At 43.8% G+C, this 20,039-nt stretch overlaps 1 protein-coding gene across 1 annotated transcript; it reads right to left on the bottom strand.

The window, feature by feature from the left end:
- Positions 1-18,657: 18,657 nt before the first annotated feature.
- On the bottom strand, positions 18,658-19,578 carry LOC117349707 (olfactory receptor 146-like). Its single transcript, XM_033923301.1, has one exon. The coding sequence runs from the start codon at positions 19,576-19,578 to the stop codon at positions 18,658-18,660; it is 921 nt and encodes a 306-aa protein (XP_033779192.1).
- Positions 19,579-20,039: the final 461 nt, after the last annotated feature.

Genomic DNA, 20,039 nt, shown 5'->3' with positions numbered 1-20,039 from the left:
CCTTAGGCCAATCGGGACATTAGACCTTCTTCCTGATGCATCCTGTGATGGAAGAGGTATGACTCCGATTAGCCCAATTGGGTGGTAAAATTTGCCTTTTCCATTGGATTCTGCATTTAAAAGTCATTAAGTTTTGTGAGTAAGGAGCCTTACTGAAAAATTATCAAGGTCTTTGGATTTTGATTGGGTTTTACATATATCATTAATAACAATGTACTTAATTTCTTTCTTTTCAATAAACAGGAGAGTTTGTATCATCTGAGATCTGGTAATCAACATTAAGATCTGGATATTTATTCTCGCAGTAGGCCCATTTGGGAATTGATCCCAGGAGTTGAATATGTGAAATGAAAGAAGAAATACCTAATTGTGTTTTCTATGCTTTGTTACCTAGTGACATTGTAAAGGAAAGCAGATAAAATTAGCTCATCCAAACTGTACAGTTGAGATTGATATACTTATTTATTTATTTGGGGTGTTTATCATTGCTTAGTAAACATACTACCGTATACACTCGAATATAGGACGAGAATTTTGGGCCAAAAAAATGGGAGTCTCGTCCTATATTTGGGTCATCACCCAGTGACCACCCAACACCCCCCTGGTCTTGCTGCATGCCTGCTGTTAGGCCACGACAGGAGGGATCCCTCCCGTCTCCTGTCCCTGCTGATACTAACAATTACCCCTCTCCTTCTCCTCTCTCCCTCCCTCCATCACTTATCTTTTTACTGGTGGTCCAGCGGTGTATCCCATGCTTAACCCTTCCTGCCGATCTCACAGCCAGCAGCCAGCAGCGCATCCAGCCTGGCACACAGGAGCAAGCTTTTTGAGCTCCTGTCCATTCCTGCACTGCTCCCTGAAAGGCTGCCACCAGTTCTCAAGGGACTCGTGGTTCTCGCGGCTCTTGCGGCAGCCATTTAGGTGCGGCAATTAAACAATCCATATTTTTTTGTATTTTACAAAGCCATTTGGACACTCTATGAATTATCTAAAATCAAAAGTGATAAATCAAATAAAAGTTGGTCATGTTTAAAGGAGGTTGGCACCTTAATCCATTCACTATACTACTGTGTTAATATATATGATTATTGTCTAAAAGTTTGGGATACTACCTGTAACTTGCTGAAAATCAAAGAACGACTAACATTAACCCCCCCCCCCTCTTCTACGAAACTGCATTAGCAGTTTCTACCACAGGGAGCCATGCTGAATGGCCCACGCTGCTCCCAACGCTCATAGGAACTCTAAGGGGTTGAACAGGCTGGAGGCTTGTACATGAAGTGTGTGTGGGGGGGGATTTATATCCAGGCAGAACTTACCACTGCAGCCCAAAATGTTTTGCATGGTCTGATGTTCCTGTACCACAGAAATAAGAACATAAGATTTGCCGCTCCTGGGTCAGACCAAAAGTCCATTGTGCCCAGCAGTCCGCTCACGCAGCGGCTCTTAGGTCAAAGACCACAGACCTATTTGAGTCTAGCCTTACCTGCATATGTTCTGTTCCAGTAGGAACTTATCCAACCTTTTCTTGAATCCCTGAAGGGTGCTTTCCTGTATAACAGACTCCGGAAGTGTGTGCCAGATTTCTACCACTCTCTGGGTGAAGAAGAACTTCCTTACATTTGTACAGAATCTTTTCCCTTCTAACTTTAGCGAGTGCCCTCTCGTTCTCTTCACCTTGGAGAGGGTGAACAATCTCTCTTTCTCTACTAAGTCAATTCCCTTCAATATCTTGAATGTTTCGATCATGTCTCCTCTCAGTCTTCTCTTTTCAAGGGAGAAGAGGACCAGTTTCTCTAGCCTCTCATTGTACGGCAACTCCCCCAGCCCCTTAACCATTTTTGTCTCTCTTTTCTGGACCCTTTCAAGTAGTACTATGTCCTTTTTTATGTTCAGCAACCAGTGTTGGATGCAGTACTCCAGGTGGGGGCGTACCATGGCCCAGTACAGCGACATGATAACCTCAGATCAGTTTGTGATCCCCTTCTTAATCATTCCTATAAGATGGCATTCAGCAACTTTCAGTATCCCATTACCTCAGGTTACTCAAACCCACACTTTACTGCAATTTGCTAAATAGCCCTCCTAATTGCCAGCACACATAACATTGTACTTGACCGCGTAACCATTAGTTCAACGTGATTTACAAAAAATTACTAAAGAAAATCATAATTCATGGAATGAAGAGAGTTAGTTGGTCAAGTATTTAGAAAATAAATAGGTTTTCAATTGTGATCTAAAGTCTTTATAAGAGTGAGCTGCTAGCAACAAAGCTCAAAATTCTTTATCATGAAGGGCCGCTTGGGGATGTTTTATACTTTTACAACCCTGGATTCAAGGAGAGTTAAACAAAGGATGGGTTCTTCTACTATGTCTGCATGATGCCAAGAAAAATCTATTAACCAAGTATAGAGGGGCTGTGGCATAGAGAACTTTGTAACGGAAGCAACCCAACTTAAACAATCCACAGGCAGCCAGTGCAACTCAGTAAAAAGACGTAACGTGATCATATTTCTTTAGGCCATAGATCATTCTGACCGCTGTGTTCTGTATCAGTACAAGTCTCACTAACTCTTTCTTAGTAATTGTCAAATAAACAATATTATAATAATTAAGGAGACTTAATAAAAGCGATTGAACCAATAATCTAAAAGCAGCAAATTCAAAGTAAGATCTAATAATTTGTAATTTCCATAGGGTGAAGTAGCTTTTACGTACTACAGCATCTACCTGAGTTTTCATAGTGAGTTGTCCAAAATAACACCTAGTATTTTAATTGTTGAGTGTATTGTATATGAAATTGAATTTATGCTGATAGGTTCAAAAGGTACTTTGCTAGAGGACACCACAAAAAACTTAGTTTTGTCTGAATTTAATTTAAGGTTAAATTATTGCATCCAGACATTCATCTGTTGCATTACGGCTTAAATTTTGCTAATTGGCTTGTTATTCAACCAAACCTTTGGTCTCGATTCAATATGTGGTGTCTAAAAATTAGGCACCAAGCAGGGCAGCATATAGTGACTGTGAATCTTGAGTTAGGTGCCTTTTATAGAATCACTAGTGTTTAAGCCCGTTACATTAACGGGTGCTAGAATATATGCCTGTCTGTCTTTCTTTCTTTATGTCTCTCTCCCTGCTCCTGTCTCTTTCTTCCTTTCTTTCTGTCTCTCTCCCTCCTGCTATTTTTTTTTCTCTCTCTCCCCGGCACCCTTTGTCTGTCTGTCTTTCTTTCTATCTGTCTCTCTGGTTCCCTGTCTGTCTTTTTTTCTGTCTGTCTCTCTCCCTGGACTTCTTTTGTCTGTCTGTATTTCTTTCTGTCTCTCCCCCCCCCCCACACACACACACTTTCCTTTGCAGAAGCAGCAGCGGTATTTCCCTTCCCCTCCAGGTCCCTGTGAAGTAGTAGCAGCATTTTCCCCTACCCCCCATTCCCTTCTCTCCCCCCCCAACACTTTCCTTTGCAGAAGCAGCAGCGTATTTCCCTTCCCCTCCAGGTCCCTGTGAAGTAGTAGCAGCATTTTCCCCCACCCCCCCATTCCCTTCCCTCCCCCCCCACTTTCCTTTGCAGAAGCAGCAGTGATATTTCCCTTCCCCTCCAGGTCCCTGCTGAAGCAATTCCCTTCTCTTACCTGAGCTGTCCTGCTCCGTTTCAGCCCCTCCTTGCGATCTGGCCTGCTCCGTTCAGCCCCTCCCCCTTCCCTTCCCGTGGGCTGGCCTACTGCGGCCGAAGATTTTTGTTTTAAGTTTTTAAAAGTGCCGGTGGCGGCTCCTCTCAGCTGCTGATCCTCCTGTAAAGAGCAGCCTGCGATGGTGGCTGGCTTTAGCGAACCTCGCAGGCCGCTCTCCAGCCTCGGTAGCACGTTCCCTCTGACGCACGGGATCGCGTCAGAGGGAACGTGCTACCGAGTTGGAGAGCGGCCTGCGAGGTTCGCTAAAGCCGGCCACCATCGCAGGCTGCTCTTTACAGGAGGATCAGCAGCAGCGGTGGCGGTGGCGGCGAGTGAGGGCCGAGGTGTGTTCCCTGCCGAGGACGCGGGCTTGGAGAGAGCTTGCCTGGCTTCCACGGTGAGTGAGGGCAGGAGGAGGGGAGTGGCCAGAATGTTCCCTGCCGCTGGGTTGGCTGCCACGGAGCACACACCACAGCGGCAGGCAACACGAAATCCTAAGTGCGCATGTGCGCTTAGTCTTTTATTATATAGGATGCATCTAAATTGGAATTAGGTGTCAGTAGGGGTCAAAACCTTAGATGCCTCCTATTTATGCCAAGGTTTTATTTTCCTAAATAATGGCCCCTAATTCCAGTTTAGGTGCCTAGACGCAAAACCACTGCTACTATTACAACTCCTCCTCATTTTTTTTAGTGCTGCTAGAAATAGGCAGCAATGTACATTAGAACATTCAAGACATGATCCCAGATCAGAAGAGCTTACAATCTACTTAATAGGCAAACATGATAAGTTGGGGAGTTTATCAAGCATCAATGCACAACAGTGAGTGGGGGTTAGGAGATAAAAACAACATTGAAGAAGTAGGCCTTGAGCCTAGATTTGGTTGCAGTAAGAGATGGAGCTTGATTTAGTGATTCACGTAGTCTGTTTCAGGTGTAGGGTGCAGCAAGAGAGAAGGAACAGTCTGTAGTTGGCATTAGTGGAGAAGGGTTCTGATAAGAGAGATTTACCCGGTGAGCAGAGTTTTCAGGGAAGAGTATAGGGAGAGATTTTGAGGCGCTGCAGAGTAAATGCATTTGTAAGTTAGTAAGAGGCATATAAATTGTATCTGGCGATAGATGGGGAACCTTGGAGTGATTTGAAAATAGGGGTGATATATTCTGCCAGAATTGCTATACCCATAAGTCATGCAGTTGAATTTTGAATGGATTGAAGAGGAGAGAGATGGTTACGATGAAGACCTGTGAGAAGCAAATTAAAGTACTTGAGGCAAAAGGTGATAAGAGTGTGGATAAAGGTTTTTGTGGTCAGCTTTTAGAGGAAAGGTAAGATTTTGATGATATAGAAGTGACAGTTTTTGGTGGTCTGCTGGATTTGTGCAAAGAAGGAGAAAGAAGAGTCAAAGATGTCCCCAAGATTCTGAGCTGATGAGCTGATGAGACAAGGAGGATAAGAGCATAATCCACTGCAATAGAGAGTAGGAAGAGAAGAGAGGTGGGTCTAGAGGTGAAAGGACAAATAAGTCAGTCTTGGCCATATTCAGCTTTAGGTGGCGGTGGGACATTCACGAAGTGATGTCAGACAGGCAGGCCGAGAAATGGGCCTGGATACCTGTAGAGATTTCTGGAGTGGTATCCAGTATGACATGAGTGGAACCAAGAAAGAACAGAACTCTGAAATCCAAGTGAAGACAGAGTATCAAGGAGAATGTGATCTACAGTGGCAAAAGCAGTGAATACATCTAGAAGGAAGAGGATATAATAGAGGCCTTTGTATCAGGCAAGGGACAGATCATTGGAAACTTTAGCAATAGAGGTTTCCATGGAGTGTAGAGGGCAAAGAACAATTAAGGTTGAAAAGAAGTCAAGGCATCTGTGTTGAATGACATATTCAAGTAGCTTGGATAAGAAGGGAAGGAGTAGAGAATGACACGGTGGCGGTTTAGCCGCGGGTAACCCGCCAAAAACGGGGAATGAAAATTAGCAGCCTCTGCGGGGACGGGGACAAGGCCATCACCGCCCCGTGGAGCGGTGAATGGTCTTGTCACCGCAGTGAGGCATAAAGGATCGTGCGGTCCCCGCACCCCCATCCACTCACCAGCTCGATCGTTTAACCAGCTTCCTCTCTCCACCTCACCTTAGTTTGCCGGCTTTCTTTTTCGGCGACCGGAACGCTTTCAAAAGAGCCGCGCACGCGCGGCTGCTCAGTATTCAATCTTCTGCTCTGACCCAACCGGAAACAGGAAGTTGCAGCAGAGCAGAAGATTGAACTTTGAGCTGCCGCACGTGCGCGGCTCTTTGAAAGCGTGCCGGTCGCCGAAAAAGAAAACCGGCAAACTAAGGAGAGCTGGAGAGCAGTAGCGTACCAAGGGGGCGCGGGAGGGGCGAAAAAGGTAATGGCGCCAGGCCTTGGAGCACCGAGGCAGACCGCTTCTCCCCCCTCCCAGCCGAACCCTCGCTGACCCTCCTATCTCCCCCCCAAGTGAACCTTTCCGACCCTCCCAGCGAAAGCAGCAAACCTCCCTCCAGTAGCGTCGACTTTTTCCTCCCTCTGCCGAATCACTGATGACGTCATCAGTGACGCGGCAGAGGGAGGAGAAAGCCGCGAAGGAGGTTTGCTGCTCTAGCTGGGAGGGTCGGAAAGGTTCACGGGGGGGGGGGAGATAGGAGGGTCAGCGAGGGTTCGGCTGGGAGGGGGGAGAAGTGGTCTGCCTCGGTGCTCCATTACCTTCTTCGGGCAGCAGCAGCGTTTACAATTCGCTGCTGTTGCCGGCTTCAGGCCTTCTTCTCTGCCGGGTCCTGCCTACTTCCTGTTTTCATGAAGACAGGACCCGACAGAGAGGAAGGCCTGAAGCGGGCAACATCAGTGAATTGTGAATGCTTCTGCTGCCCGATGAAGTTCAGGACATCGAGGAAGGAGCAGGGTGAAATCGGCTGCTGGCTTGGGGGTGAGGGTAGGGAAAGAATCGTGGAAGTGGAGAAAGAAAGGAAAAAATAAAGAGGGGGGGCAGGGGGAGAGAGAAAGAAAGAAGAAGGATCAGAAGAAGGACTAGAGACTCATGAAATCACCAGACAAAAAGGTAGGAAAAATGATTTTATTTTCAACTTAGTGATCAAAATGTGTCCGTTTTGAGAATTTATATCTGCTGTCTATATTTTGCACTATGGCCCCCTTTTACTAAAACGCAATAGCGGTTTTTAGCGCAGGGAGCCTATGAACGTCGAGAGCAGCGTGGGGCATTCAGCGCAGCTCCCTGCGCTAAAAACCGCTATCGCAGTTTAGTAAAAAGGGAGGGGGAATATTTGTCTATTTTTGTATAGTTGTTACTGAGGTGACATTGCATAAAGTCATCTGCCTTGACCTCTTTGAAAACCCGCGGAATATAAATGAAAATTAACATTTTCTCTGCGTACAGCGTGCTTTGTGTTTTTAAAATTTTATTGTTGGTAGATCATTTTGACTTGGCCACAAAGGTAAGGGGGAGGGAGGGAGGGGAGCTGCTGAAAGACATCTAGTAATCCTTGCAGGCTTGACTGTGCAGGGAATTATTTTTGTAAAATCATGTTTTGTTATGTGACTGGCATTATCTAGACTTTAATTTCTATGAATGAATAGAATGAAAATGATATAAAATTACTTGCTTGCGGGGACCGCGTGTTCCGGCTCACACAAGGAAGGAGGGGGTGAAAGGGAAAAAGTTTCTCTTCCTTGGAAATAGATTCTGAAGTAACCTCATCAAAGAAGACCAGCACTAAATGTACAAGAAATCCCTTAAACAATGTCAAAAGAGCCCAAAATAGAAAACTGCTACTGCCTTGAGACTCCATTATTGAAGGAATCAACTTGAAATCACAGAAGAGACAGGAAAAGGTTAAATGCCTCATGGAATCCTCAGGTACAAAACACAAACGAAATTGTGAATGAAATCAGAGCAGACAGTAAGAATTATAAAATTGATGTCATTATCCATCTGGAAAAAAAGGCGTACTAGAAATAATGCCTCAGCAATACAATTTTCAGAAGTTCTATTTGCTCATGGTAAGGGAGAAGAGAGACTGCTAGTGATGGTGGGGGGACTGATAGAAGATATGAAAGAAGGGTGGTAGAAAGGAACAGATGGTAAAGGAGGGAAGGAAGGGTGGTGGTGGAAAGGAATAGAACAGACATTGAAAGAGGGTAGAGAGGAACAGACCCTGAAAGGAAATGTGGAAGGCAGAGTGGGGAGAAGACGCTGGAAGGGAAGAAGACAGATGCCAGACTATGGGGGAGCGGAGGGAAGAAAATGGGTGCTAGACGGGGACGGTGACGGGGCGGTGAATGGGATGGCAGTGGCGGTGACGGGGCGGTGAATGGGATGGCAGTGGCGGTGACGGGGCGGTGAAAGGGATGGCGGTGACGGTGACGGGGCGGTGAAAGGAACGGCGGTGACGGGGCGGTGCAGAGGATGGTGGGCCGGGGACGGTGCAGTGACGGGGACAGATTTTTTCCCCGTGTCATTCTCTAGGAAGGAGGTTGATAGGGCATAGTTGAAAGGATAGGTAGGATCCAATGACTGTTTCTTGAGGAGAGGTGTAATTATGAAATGTTTGAAGGCATTTGGTATAGTTGCTTTGGAAATTGATAGAGTGAAGATGTGATAGATGGAAGGAGTGATATTAGAAAAGATAGTGCTGAGTTGGTGGTATGTTGGTTTTTTTTCCCAATAAGATATTATTGAAAAGTTTTGAAGAAAACACAATACAAACAAACAATATAATATAATTCACTATAATAAAACCCTTAGCGCACATGCACACTTCAATCTCTGTGTGCCGTGGTCTGTGGTGCCATGCTGTCGCATGCACAGTAGAAGGAGCCTGTGGTAGTTTGCGACACGTGCGGCGGTTTTCCCAGCAGCGGTGGCAGTTTGCAATGCATGCGGCAGTTTCCCCATCTGAAAAAGGAGCCAGCTGAATAAGGAGCCTGCGGCGGTTTGTGTGTGGCAGTTTCTCTATTGCTACAAGGAACCTGCGGCAGGTCCTGGCAGAGCTGCTTCAGAAAATACGGGAGACTTATCAGATAAAAGCAGGGAAGAGGTGCTGCTGGACAGGGGGGAGGTAAAAGTAAGGAAGAAGGGCTACTGCTGGACAGGGGAAGCAGGAAAGGGGTTTTGCTGGACAGGGTGAGGTAAACGGAAGGAAGAACGGCTACTGCTGGACAGAGGGAGCAGGGAAGGGATGCTGCTGGACAGGGGGTAGGTAAAAGGAAAGGAGAAGGGGTGCTGCTGGACAGGGCAGAGGTAAAAGGAAGGGAGAGGGGCTAATGCTGGAGAGGGGGAGCAGGAAAGGGGTGCTGTTGGACAGGGGAGTTAGACAGAAAGAAAGAAAGACAGACAGTGGGCAGGGAGAGACACAGAAAAAAAGAAAGACAGACAGACAGTCAGGGGGCCAGGGAGAGAGACAGAAAGAAAGACGGACAGGCAGGGGCACAGGGAGAGAGACAGAAAGACAGACATACAGAAAGAAAGAAAGAAAGAAAGAAAGAAAGAGAAAAAAAGAAATGCCTAAGTCTACACATATATTCTAATACCCGTTAATCTAACGAGCTAAAAAAACTAGTACAATAAATAAAGTCAAAGGCCGTCATAACATGCAATACAAATTAAATACAATAACATTCAATCTGTGAATTTAAGTAAACAATCCCATATCTTATTAAACTGTCTCAAACTACCATGCTTAATCGCATAAATGTTATAAACATAAAGAGGGGCATAATCAAAAGAAATGTCTAAGTCCGTTTTGGGCCTAAGTCGCTAGTCATCCAAAGTCAGACATGGGAAAAGGTCCATTTTTGAAAAAAAAAACATCCAACATTAATTTTTTCAAAAATCTTCTAACTGTACATCCAGCAGTCTGATCGTCCAGACCGCCAAGTCGTCCCCATTATACCCCATTTTCATCTGAATATTTGTCCAAGTCAAAAACGCATAGAAAAAGACCTTTTAGGTACGGGAAGGGCCAGAAAAGTGATGGACTGGATACTCAGACATGGCACAAGAGTAGTGGGGTACCTTACAGGGCACTGCTGTGAACTTCACAAGAAGGGTGCCACATAAACATCTCACTACAACTTCCTTATAGGTGAGCCCCCCCAAATACCCCCAGAACCTACTAGGCCCACCTATCTACACCCCCCAATAGCCCTTATGGTCCTTATGGCTATTGGATAAGAAGGGAAGGAGGTTGATAGGGCATAGTTGAAAGGATAGGTAGGATCCAATGACTGATCCGGACTAAGGGGACCCGCTAAAGAGATGGCGGTACTAGCCCCACTAGGAAACAGCGATCACAACACGATCCAGTACAGGCTAGAAATTGGACCATCAAAGGTGAAAAGAACTACAATGACAGCACTGAACTTCAGAAAAGGGAATTATGATGCCATGAGGAAAATGGTGGGAAAGAAACTCAACAACACCGCAAGGAATATGGAGTCCGTAGAAAAAGCCTGGACCTTACTCAAGAGCACGGTGCACGAAGCACAAAACCTGTGCGTCCCCAAGTTCAGGAAAGGGTGCAAAAAAAATAGAGCAAAAAATCCAGTGTGGATAACAAATGCAGAGAAAAAGGCGATAAGTGACAAGAAGGCATCATTCAAAAAAATGGAAAAAGGACCAGTCAGAGGACAACAAAAAGGAGCACAAAAAACACCAAAAGGAGTGTCACCGAGTGGTTAGGAAAGCAAAAAGAGAATATGAAGAGAGATTGGCGGGGGAAGCAACAAACTTCAAATCATTCTTCAGGTACGTCAAGGGGAAGCAACCAGCAAGGGAGGAAGTGGGACCCTTGGATGATGGAGACAGAAAGGGAGTTGTAAAAGAGGAAAAGGAGATAGCTGACAGGTTAAACGAGTTCTTCACTTCAGTTTTCACGAGGGAGGACACAACCAACATTCCGGAACCGGAAGAGATCGTAAAAGGAGATCAGGATGAAAATCTGGTCGAACTAGAGGTGAGCAAGGTGGATGTCCTCAGGCAGATAGACAGGCTAAAGAGCGACAAATCGCCGGGTCCGGACGGCATTCACCCAAGGGTACTCAAGGAACTAAGGAACGAAATAGCTGAGCCACTTCGACAAATATGCAACCTATCCTTAAAAACTGGAGAGATTCCGGAAGACTGGAAAATAGCAAATGTCACGCCCATCTTCAAGAAAGGCTCAAGGGGAGACCCAGGTGAGCTTAACCTCGGTCCCGGGAAAGATGATGGAAGCGTTGATTAAGGACAGCATCTGGGAACACATCGAAAACATTGGGCAGCTAAAGCCGAGCCAGCATGGCTTCTGCAAGGGCAGGTCATGCCTCACAAACTTATTATACTTCTTTGAGGGGGTAAACAGCCAGGTGGATAAAGGGGAATCTATAGACATCATTTACCTTGACTTCCAAAAACCTTCGACAAGGTACCACACGAAAGACAGCTAAGGAAGCTATGGAACCACGGGGTGCAAGGGGAGGTTCACAGATGGATCAAAAACTGGCTGGCGGACAGGAAACAGAGGGTTGGAGTAAAGGGCCATTACTCAGACTGGCAATGGGTCACGAGCGGAGTTCCGCAGGGGTCAGTGCTGGGACTGCTTCTGTTCAATATATTTATTAACGACCTGGAGGCAGGAACAAAATGTGAGGTTATTAAATTTGCGGATGACACCAAACTATACAGCAGGGTTAATAACATGGAGGACTGCGAAGATCTCCAAAAAGATCTGACAACGCTTGAAGAGTGGGCCAAAAAGTGGCAAATGAGCTTCAACATAGGGAAATGCAAGGTCATACATGTTGGGAAAAAGAACCCGATGTTTACTTACAAAATGGGGGGATCACCGCTAGGGGTGAGTAACCTTGAAAGAAACCTGGGAGTGATGGTAGACACATCATTGAAGGCGTCGACGCAGTGCGCCACAGCCTCAAGGAAGGCAAACAAAATGTTGGGCATCATTAAGAAGGGTATCACGTCCAGGACGAAGGAAGTCATCCTACCACTGTCCCGTGCAATGGTGCGCCCGCACCTGGAGTACTGCGTCCAGTACTGGTCGCCATACCTCAAGAAGGACATGGCGGTACTTGAGAGAGTCCAGAGAAGAGCAACTAAGCTAATAAAGGAGGACCTCTCATATACTGACAGACTGAAGAAACTGGGGCTTTTCTCCCTGGAAAAGCGGAGACTTAGAGGGGACATGATAGAAACCTTTAAGATCATGAAGGGCATAGAAAGTGTAGACAGGGACAGATTTTTTAAATTATGGGGAACCACAAGTACAAGGGGGCACTCAGAGAAATTGAAAGGGGGAAGGTTTAGAACAAACACCAGGAAGTTCTTTTTCACCCAGAGGGTGGTGGATACATGGAACGTACTACCGGAGGATGTGATAAGCAGGAGCACGCTACAGGGCTTCAAAGAAGGTTTGGATAGGTACCTGGAGGACAAAGGGATTGAGGGGTACAGATAGGAGTAGAGGTAGGTTATAGGGAGAGGATTAGAGGCAGTTAGAAAATTAGTCAGGGGCACTGTTCAGGCAATTAGGCATGATGGGCCGCCGCGGGTGCGGACCGCTGGGCAAGATGGACCACTGGTCTACCTCAGTGGAGGCAACTTCTTATGTTCTTAGGTGCCATTTATATGACAGTGCAAAAGGGTGTTTTTTTTTTTGGGGGGGTGCACGTTTCACCATGAATGTAGTGATTAGAGTGGCTTATAGGCGTGGGTCCTCCACTCCATGGTTCACTAACCCACCCCCAAGACCACCTAAGCCACCTCTGTGCAGCTCTGCTACGAGGACTGACTTAAGGTGTAGAAGTAGAAGGGACGCTGGGAAGCAGTGATCACAATATGATGTGCTTCAACCTGGACACGGGGGCAAAACATCGATCCTGAATGCCGGCCCTGACACTGAACTTCCGAAAAGGGAATTATGAAGGGATGAGACTCATGGTGAGGAAGAAGATAAAGAAAAGGATAAGCACTGTAAAAATGCTAGAGCATGCATGGTCCCTTTTTAAGGACACAGTCACTGAGGCGCAAAATCTATATATACCACATATCAACAAAGGATCCAAGTGGAAAAAGAACAAGGAACCTGCTTGGCTCACTATAGCAGTGAAAGAAGCAATAAGAGATGATAAGACTTCTTTTAAGGAATGGAAAAGGTAAAAAAAGATGAAAACTGGAAAAAGCACAAACAACATCAAAGAAAGTACCATAAGGCGATGAGAGGGGCCAAAAGAGACTACGAGGAAAAAATAGCCAAGGAGGCAAAAAACTTCAAGTTGTTTTTTCAATATATTAAGGGGAAACAACCCGCAAAGGAAGCGGTGGGGCCGTTGATGACCATGGAATAAAGGGAGTGCTAAAGAAGGACAAAGCCATCACCGACAAACTGAACACATTTTTTGTGTCTGTATTTACCGAAGAGGATATACACAACATACCGAAAGCCGATAGACTATATGCAGGAAACGATGACAGAAAACTGACTGGGTTGACGGTAAGTCTAGAAGAGGTATGCAGACAGAGTAATAGACTTAAAAACGATAAATCCCCTGGACCGGATGACATCCATCCAAGGGTAATCAAGGAACTGAAAGGTGTTATAGATGAACTGCTTCAACTAATAACTAATCTGACGATCAAATCGGGAAGGATTCCGGAAGCCTAGAAAGTGCAAATGTTACGCCGATCTTCAAGAAAGGTTGGAGGGGAGATCCGGGAAACTACAGACCAGTGAGTCTGATCTCGGTACCGGGAAAGATGATAGAGGCACTGATAAAGGACCGTATCATTGACCATCTTGATGGACAAAATCTGACTAGGACCAGCCAGCACGGCTTCAGCAAAGGAAGATCTTGCTTGACGAACTTGCTACACTTCTTTGAGGGAGTTAACAGGTAGATAGACAAGGATGACCCAGTCGACATTGTATATCTGGATTTTCATAAGGCGTTCGACAAGGTCCCGCATGAACGACTACTTCAAAAAATTGCGAGCCATGGAATAGAGGGTGAAATGCTCACGTAGATTAAAAACTAGTTGGCGGATAGGAAATAGAGAGTGGGGGTAAATGGACAATACTCGGACTGGAAAAGCGTCATGAGTGGAGTGCCACAGGGTTTGGTGTTTGGACCCAGGCACTTCCACATATTTATAAATGACCTGGAAATTGGTATGTCAAGCGATGTGATAAAATTTGCAGACGATATTAAGTTATTCAGAATAGTGAAGATGCAGAAGGATTACGAGTACCTGCAACGTGTCATAAACACCCTTGAGAAATGGGCCGCGACATGGCAAATGAGGTTTAATGTGGATAAGTGTAAGGTGATGCATGTCGGTAACAAAAATCTTATACACGAATACGGTACTTGGATAGACCTCTCAGGAAAGAGACTTGGGAGTACTGGTTGACAAGTCAATGAAGCCATCTGCGCAATGTGCAGTGACGGCGGTGAAAAGGGAAAACAGAATGCTTGGAATGATAAAGAAGGGGATCACAAACAGATCGGAGAAGGTTATCACTGTGGCATCGCTGTACCGGGCCATGTTATGCCCCCACTTGGAATGCCTCGTCCAGCACTGGTCGTCGTACTTGAAGAAGGACACAGTACTACTCAAAAGGGTCCAGAGAGGAGTGACTAAAATGGTTAAGGGACTGGAAGAGTTTTGTACAGTGAGAGATTAGAGAAATTGGGTTTCTTCTCCCTTGAAAAGAGGAAACTGAGAGGGGACATGATCAAAATGTTCAAGATAATTAAGGGAATAGACTTAGTAGATAAAGACAGGTTGTTCACCCTCTCCAATGTAGGGAGAACGAGAGAGCATTCTCTAAAGTTAAAAGGGGATAAATTCCATACAAACGTAAGGAAGTTCTTCTTCACCCAGAGAGTGGTGGAAAACTGGAACGCTCTTCCGGAGGCTGTTAAATGGGAAAACACCCTCCAGGGATTCAAGACAAAATTAGACAACTTCCTGTTGAACCAGAACTTACACAGTTAAGGCTAGACTCAATTAGGGCACTGATCTTTGACCTAAGGGCCGCCACGGGAGTGGACTGCTGGGCACAATGGACCACTGGCTGACCCAGCAGCGGCAATTCTTATGTTCTTTCCTATGTTAGATTGCCAGGTGCTGATGTTTTGGAGGCAGATATATAAAGTTGTTATTACAATTTTTATTGGGGTAGCAGGGTCAGTGATCACTGTGGCAATGTGTGGGGGTCTGTTCTTTGTGTTTGTAGTGGTTATCTGGTCACTTTGGATACCTTATGTGGACTTAGATCTGGTTTTAGATGGCCTAAGTCATAATGTCCAAGTTCCGTCTAGGCAGTGTTGTAAAATGTTCAGTTATACATGCAGTACATCTAAATCTAGGACCACCCTTGACACTCCTTCTGAAATGCCCCTTTTATCTCTGAGCGTACTGCAGCACTGTGAAAGCCTAAGTTATTTTTAGATACGTCTAAAACCCGGTTTGATTATCGGCACTTGGACAACTTGTGTCACTGATTGTCAAGTGCCTTTTTAGGCCGGTTTTTAGATGTATTTCTGTTCTGATTATGAGCCCCAAAGTATTCCACCATGTATTATATTCCAATTTATAAAGATCCTTAGATCCTTCTGGAAAAATAGAAAAGTTATTCAGCAATTTTGGGACCTATTTACACACATTCCACCAGATTCTATTGACAGCTGTTAAATCAGTGAGTTCATAACTAAATTCTGTACCCTGTTTGTATTTGAATATTAATATCTGCTGTTTTCATTAGAATTTTGCCAGTTGCCAGTTATAGTTATGTTTGCACTGCTATATTTCTGGAATGTTTGCATTAGGAAGCTTGCATAAAGGATCGGGTTTGATTGACAGTGGAGCTTGTTTCTCCTCCAGCCTATGGCTGCCGAGTGTAGTCCCACTTGCTTTGAGGGTTGTGATCTCCATTTGATGGGGGCCTGCATTGCTTCTCACTCTTATCCTGTATGCTTATGGAATAAAGTTTAGAAAAAAGGACTACAAACGTGCACTAAGAGGAGATCCTCAGTGACATCACTACCGGTGCTGGTTTTCTCGCCCCAGAGTCTTGAGAGGTGGTGTTTAGAGGAATAAAGAAAGCATGCAGTTTCAACTTCAGTGATTTCAGGAAAGGAAGAAAAAGCAGCAGGGGTCAGGGGTTGACAGACTGGGCAGATAATTTGTGTGTGTAATACATGCAAAATATCTGTGCCATCCAAGAAAAAAAAGAAAAAATACAAAAAACGGAAGAAGCCCTGACAGCAGTGACAGAAGGTTGCTTCTTCTGTCACTACTGTCAGGGCTCTGCGCATGTCTCAATCGCTCACTGAGCAATAGAGTCGGTGAGTTTGCATGAAAATGATTTGCACCTCTCTACAAATCATTTGCATGCAAACTTGATAGTGAATCAGCTGCATGAAAATTGGCCAATAGCGATTGAGTCGCTATCTTTAGTGAATCTGGGCCTAAGTGTCTTTATAATGTTGGAGGGCGCCTTCACTTAGGCTTTGTTAGGCATTCTAACAGTTTAATCTTTTTTTTTTTTTTATTGGTTGAAAATTGGCATGACCAATTACTATACTGATTAAGCCAATTTTTTTAAAAAGTGGTACAGATCCCCAACTTAGGTATCTACAGTTAAGGTACCCAGCAGAACCTAATGCAGATGCCATTTATAGAATATGGCCCACAGTGTTCTATAGATGACTATGGAACTTTGTAAGTCTAAGTGCTTTAAAAATATACCTCTATGATCTAACAAAGTTATATGATGTGGTATATTATCTATGATATTGTTATTATTTCGGTCCCAAAAAATTTAGTGTATGGAATGATATGGAGATAGAGTGTAAGGCATTAAGGGTGCCCACATCCTTTCGAATCTTCATATAGCATGGGATTGTTCAGCAGCAATGCGTTCATACTTGGACACCAGACAGACTGTATTCCACCAAATATTATATTTAGCCACAGCCGTACTTTCTCATTATAATTCCTGATATTGACTTTCATACCTATTACTTTTCTCTTTTAAGAACATAAGAACATAAGAAATGCCTTCACCGGATCAGACCTTAGAAGGCTAAGCTAGGTGTTCCCTGACGAAGACCTTGTTAACCCGTATCCCTCAATGTGATTTGCAAAAGGTGTGCATCCAATTTACCTTTGAATCCCAGAATGGTGGTCTCCATCACAACCTCCTCCGGGAGAGCATTCCAAGCATCCACCACACGTTGTGTGAAACAGAACTTCCTGACATTTGTCCTGGGCCTGATGCCCCTCAGTTTCAGTCCATGACCTCTCGTCCATGTCACATTTGACAATGTGAATAACGATGTTTCTTGCTATATTTTGTCGAATCCTTTTAGTATTTTAAAAGTCTCTATCATATCCCCTCGCAGTCTTCTCTTTTCGAGGGTGAACAAACCCAGTTTTCCGAGTCATTCCTTGTAGCTCAAATTCTCCATACCTTTTACTAGTTTCGTGGCCCTCCTCTGTACCCTCTCCAGTAGGGTTATATCCTTCTTTAGATAGGGAGACCAGTGTTGGTTACAGTATTTCAAGTGTGGTCTGACCATCGCTCTGTAAAGCAGCAATATGACATCCATCGATCTGCTCGTGATCCCCTTCTTTATCATGCCCAACATCCTGTTTGCTTTCTTTGCCACTGCTGCGCATTGAGCCGATGGCTTCAGGGTCCTGTCTATCAGTACGTCTATCAGTATTTCTTGTTCGCTCTTGCCCAAAGTTACACCTAACATTTTATGTTCATGCTCCTTGTTTTTCCTGCCCAGGTGCATCACTTTGCATTTTTCTATATTAAACTTCATCAGCCACATTTCTGCCCATTTCTCCAGCTGGTTCAAATCCTTCTGCAGTTCTTCGCTGTCCTTTTGTGTCCCAACTGCCCGACCTAGTTTTGTGTCATCTGCAAACTTGATAATATTGCTTGTTGTTCCCTCTTCCAGGTCATTTATGAAGATATTGAATAAGATGGGCCCGAGAACTGAGCCCTGGGGCACACCGCTTGTCACCATCTCCCAGTCCGAGAACTTCCCATTTACGCTGACCCTCTACAATCTGTTCTCCAGCCATTTGCCATTTGCCTATTTTTTCTTGGAGTCACTTGATGCCTTTGTGTTATCATACCTTTTTCAATTATTTCAATATACTAATTGTTACCTACTTGCAAATTCTGTATAATATTGCATCTTGTGATTACGACTAATTGTAACATGATGATTTATTATTTGTATTACCTTGTTTTATTTTGTTGAACTTCAATAAAACTTATTGAACATAAAAAAATATGTCTCTATGTCTCATATTTAAGGAATCAAGTGAATGTGTGTCTCTTCACCTACTCCTTTAATGGAAGAAACAGCTAACTTAATAGTCATACACAGACAAGGAGTAACACCAGCTGCATATACTATATCAAGACTTTTTCATCCAATCCTATCCTAGCTAAGTTTATGAGCCTTTTAAGTTTAAGCACAACTTAAGTTATTCCCTTATTTCCTATCCTATCCCAAAGTGTTTCATCTTAGCTTACAGCCTCTGCTATCTTTTCAGATACTCTATTACAAATTATATTGACAATTTAAGTAGCATACTAGGCCATATTACGTACAGTTATTTGAATTTTTTATTGTTGTAATTATCTGAATCTTATGTTCAACTTACTCTTGCTGTACATTGCCATGGGTGGATTTTTTTCAACTAGTAGTAAATAAATCCTAGTAAATAAACATGTACTGTATATGTCTACATACAAACACACATGATTGCTTGCCAGCATTTGAATATTTTCTTGCTGCCTAACATAGGAAGTGTCTTATGGAATCAATCCTTAACTTTTACATTTAGACAACCAGATCTTTTTAATATGAGACTCACATATTTAGATGGGAAACCTTTGGGATCACTTGATCCATACAATTGCTTTCAGCAGAAACATTTTCTAAGGGCATTTTTTACATCCTTATTTTTCAGACTATAAATTATAGGATTGAACATTGGAATTAAAATATTATACAATATAGAAATAACTTTGTTTATATCCATTGATTGCATGGATGGTGGTCTAATGTACACACATATCAAAGTCAAATAGAAGAGACATACAACTGTGAGGTGGGAAGAGCAGGTAGAGAAGGCTTTATGTCTCCCCTCTGTGGAACGGATCCTCAGGATGGTGGAGATGATGTACACATAAGATATGAGGGTGGAGATAAAGCACGGACATGCTACAAGTGCTCCCAAAATATAAACTAGACATTGAAGAGATGAGGTGCTGCTGCAAGAAAGCTTTAACAATGCTGAAAAATCACAGAAGAAATGGTTAATCTCATTAGAACTACAAAAAGAGAACCGAGGAATAAAAATAAAATAAGGTAAAGGTACCAGAAAGCCTAAGATCCATGTTGCTGTGCTCATCAAGATACAAACTTTCTGATTCATAATCAAATGGTATGAGAGAGGTTGACATACTGCAGCATAGCGGTCATAGGCCATGACCGCAAGAATTAAAATTTCTGTGGAGGCCAAAGACAGAAAAAAATACATTTGTATAAAACACTCATTCATTGAAATATGATGAGTTTTTCTTAGAATGATATCCAGCAGCTTGGGAAGTGAGACTGAGGTGCAAGAGATATCAAGAAAGGACAAGTTACTGAGGAAAAAGTACATGGGGGTGTGCAAATGAGAGTCCAGGCATACAATCACAATAATAGTGAGATTCCCCATTAGGATAATCAGGTAAATTAATAAAAGCAGAAAGAAAAGAGGTACCTGCATCTCTGGAAATTCAGGAAACCCCAAAATGATAAATTCTGTCACTGTGGTGAAATTAGCCTTTTCCATTGGATTCTGAGTTTAAAACACCAATAAGTAATTATTTCAGTTTCATGAGTAAGGATTCCTGTTGGAAACGTATCAAGGTCTTTGAATTTTCACTGGGTTTTACATTTATCAATAATAAAGAACATGCTTAATTTCTTACCTTTCAATAAAGAGGAGAGTTTGTATCATCTGAGATCTGGTAACCCACCTTAAGACCTGAATATTTATTTTCACTGTAGGTCCACTTGGGAATGGATCCCAGAAGATGAATATGTGAAATGAAGGAGGAAACACCTAACTGTGCTTTGTTACCTAGTGACATTGTAAATGAAGACAGACAAAGACTCAAATGGCTCATCCAATCTGTAGAATTGAGATTTATGTCATTGGGACAATGTGTAGATAGTAGGAACCCTAGATAGCTTTTTCAAGGCTCCATCCCTCTTTCCCACCGACAACCACTGTAACCGCCAACCACTGTA

This window comes from Geotrypetes seraphini, chromosome 16 (genome assembly GCF_902459505.1).
Source record: "Geotrypetes seraphini chromosome 16, aGeoSer1.1, whole genome shotgun sequence".
Lineage (NCBI taxonomy): Eukaryota > Metazoa > Chordata > Amphibia > Gymnophiona > Dermophiidae > Geotrypetes > Geotrypetes seraphini.
This window is presented reverse-complemented; position numbering and strand designations above follow the sequence as displayed.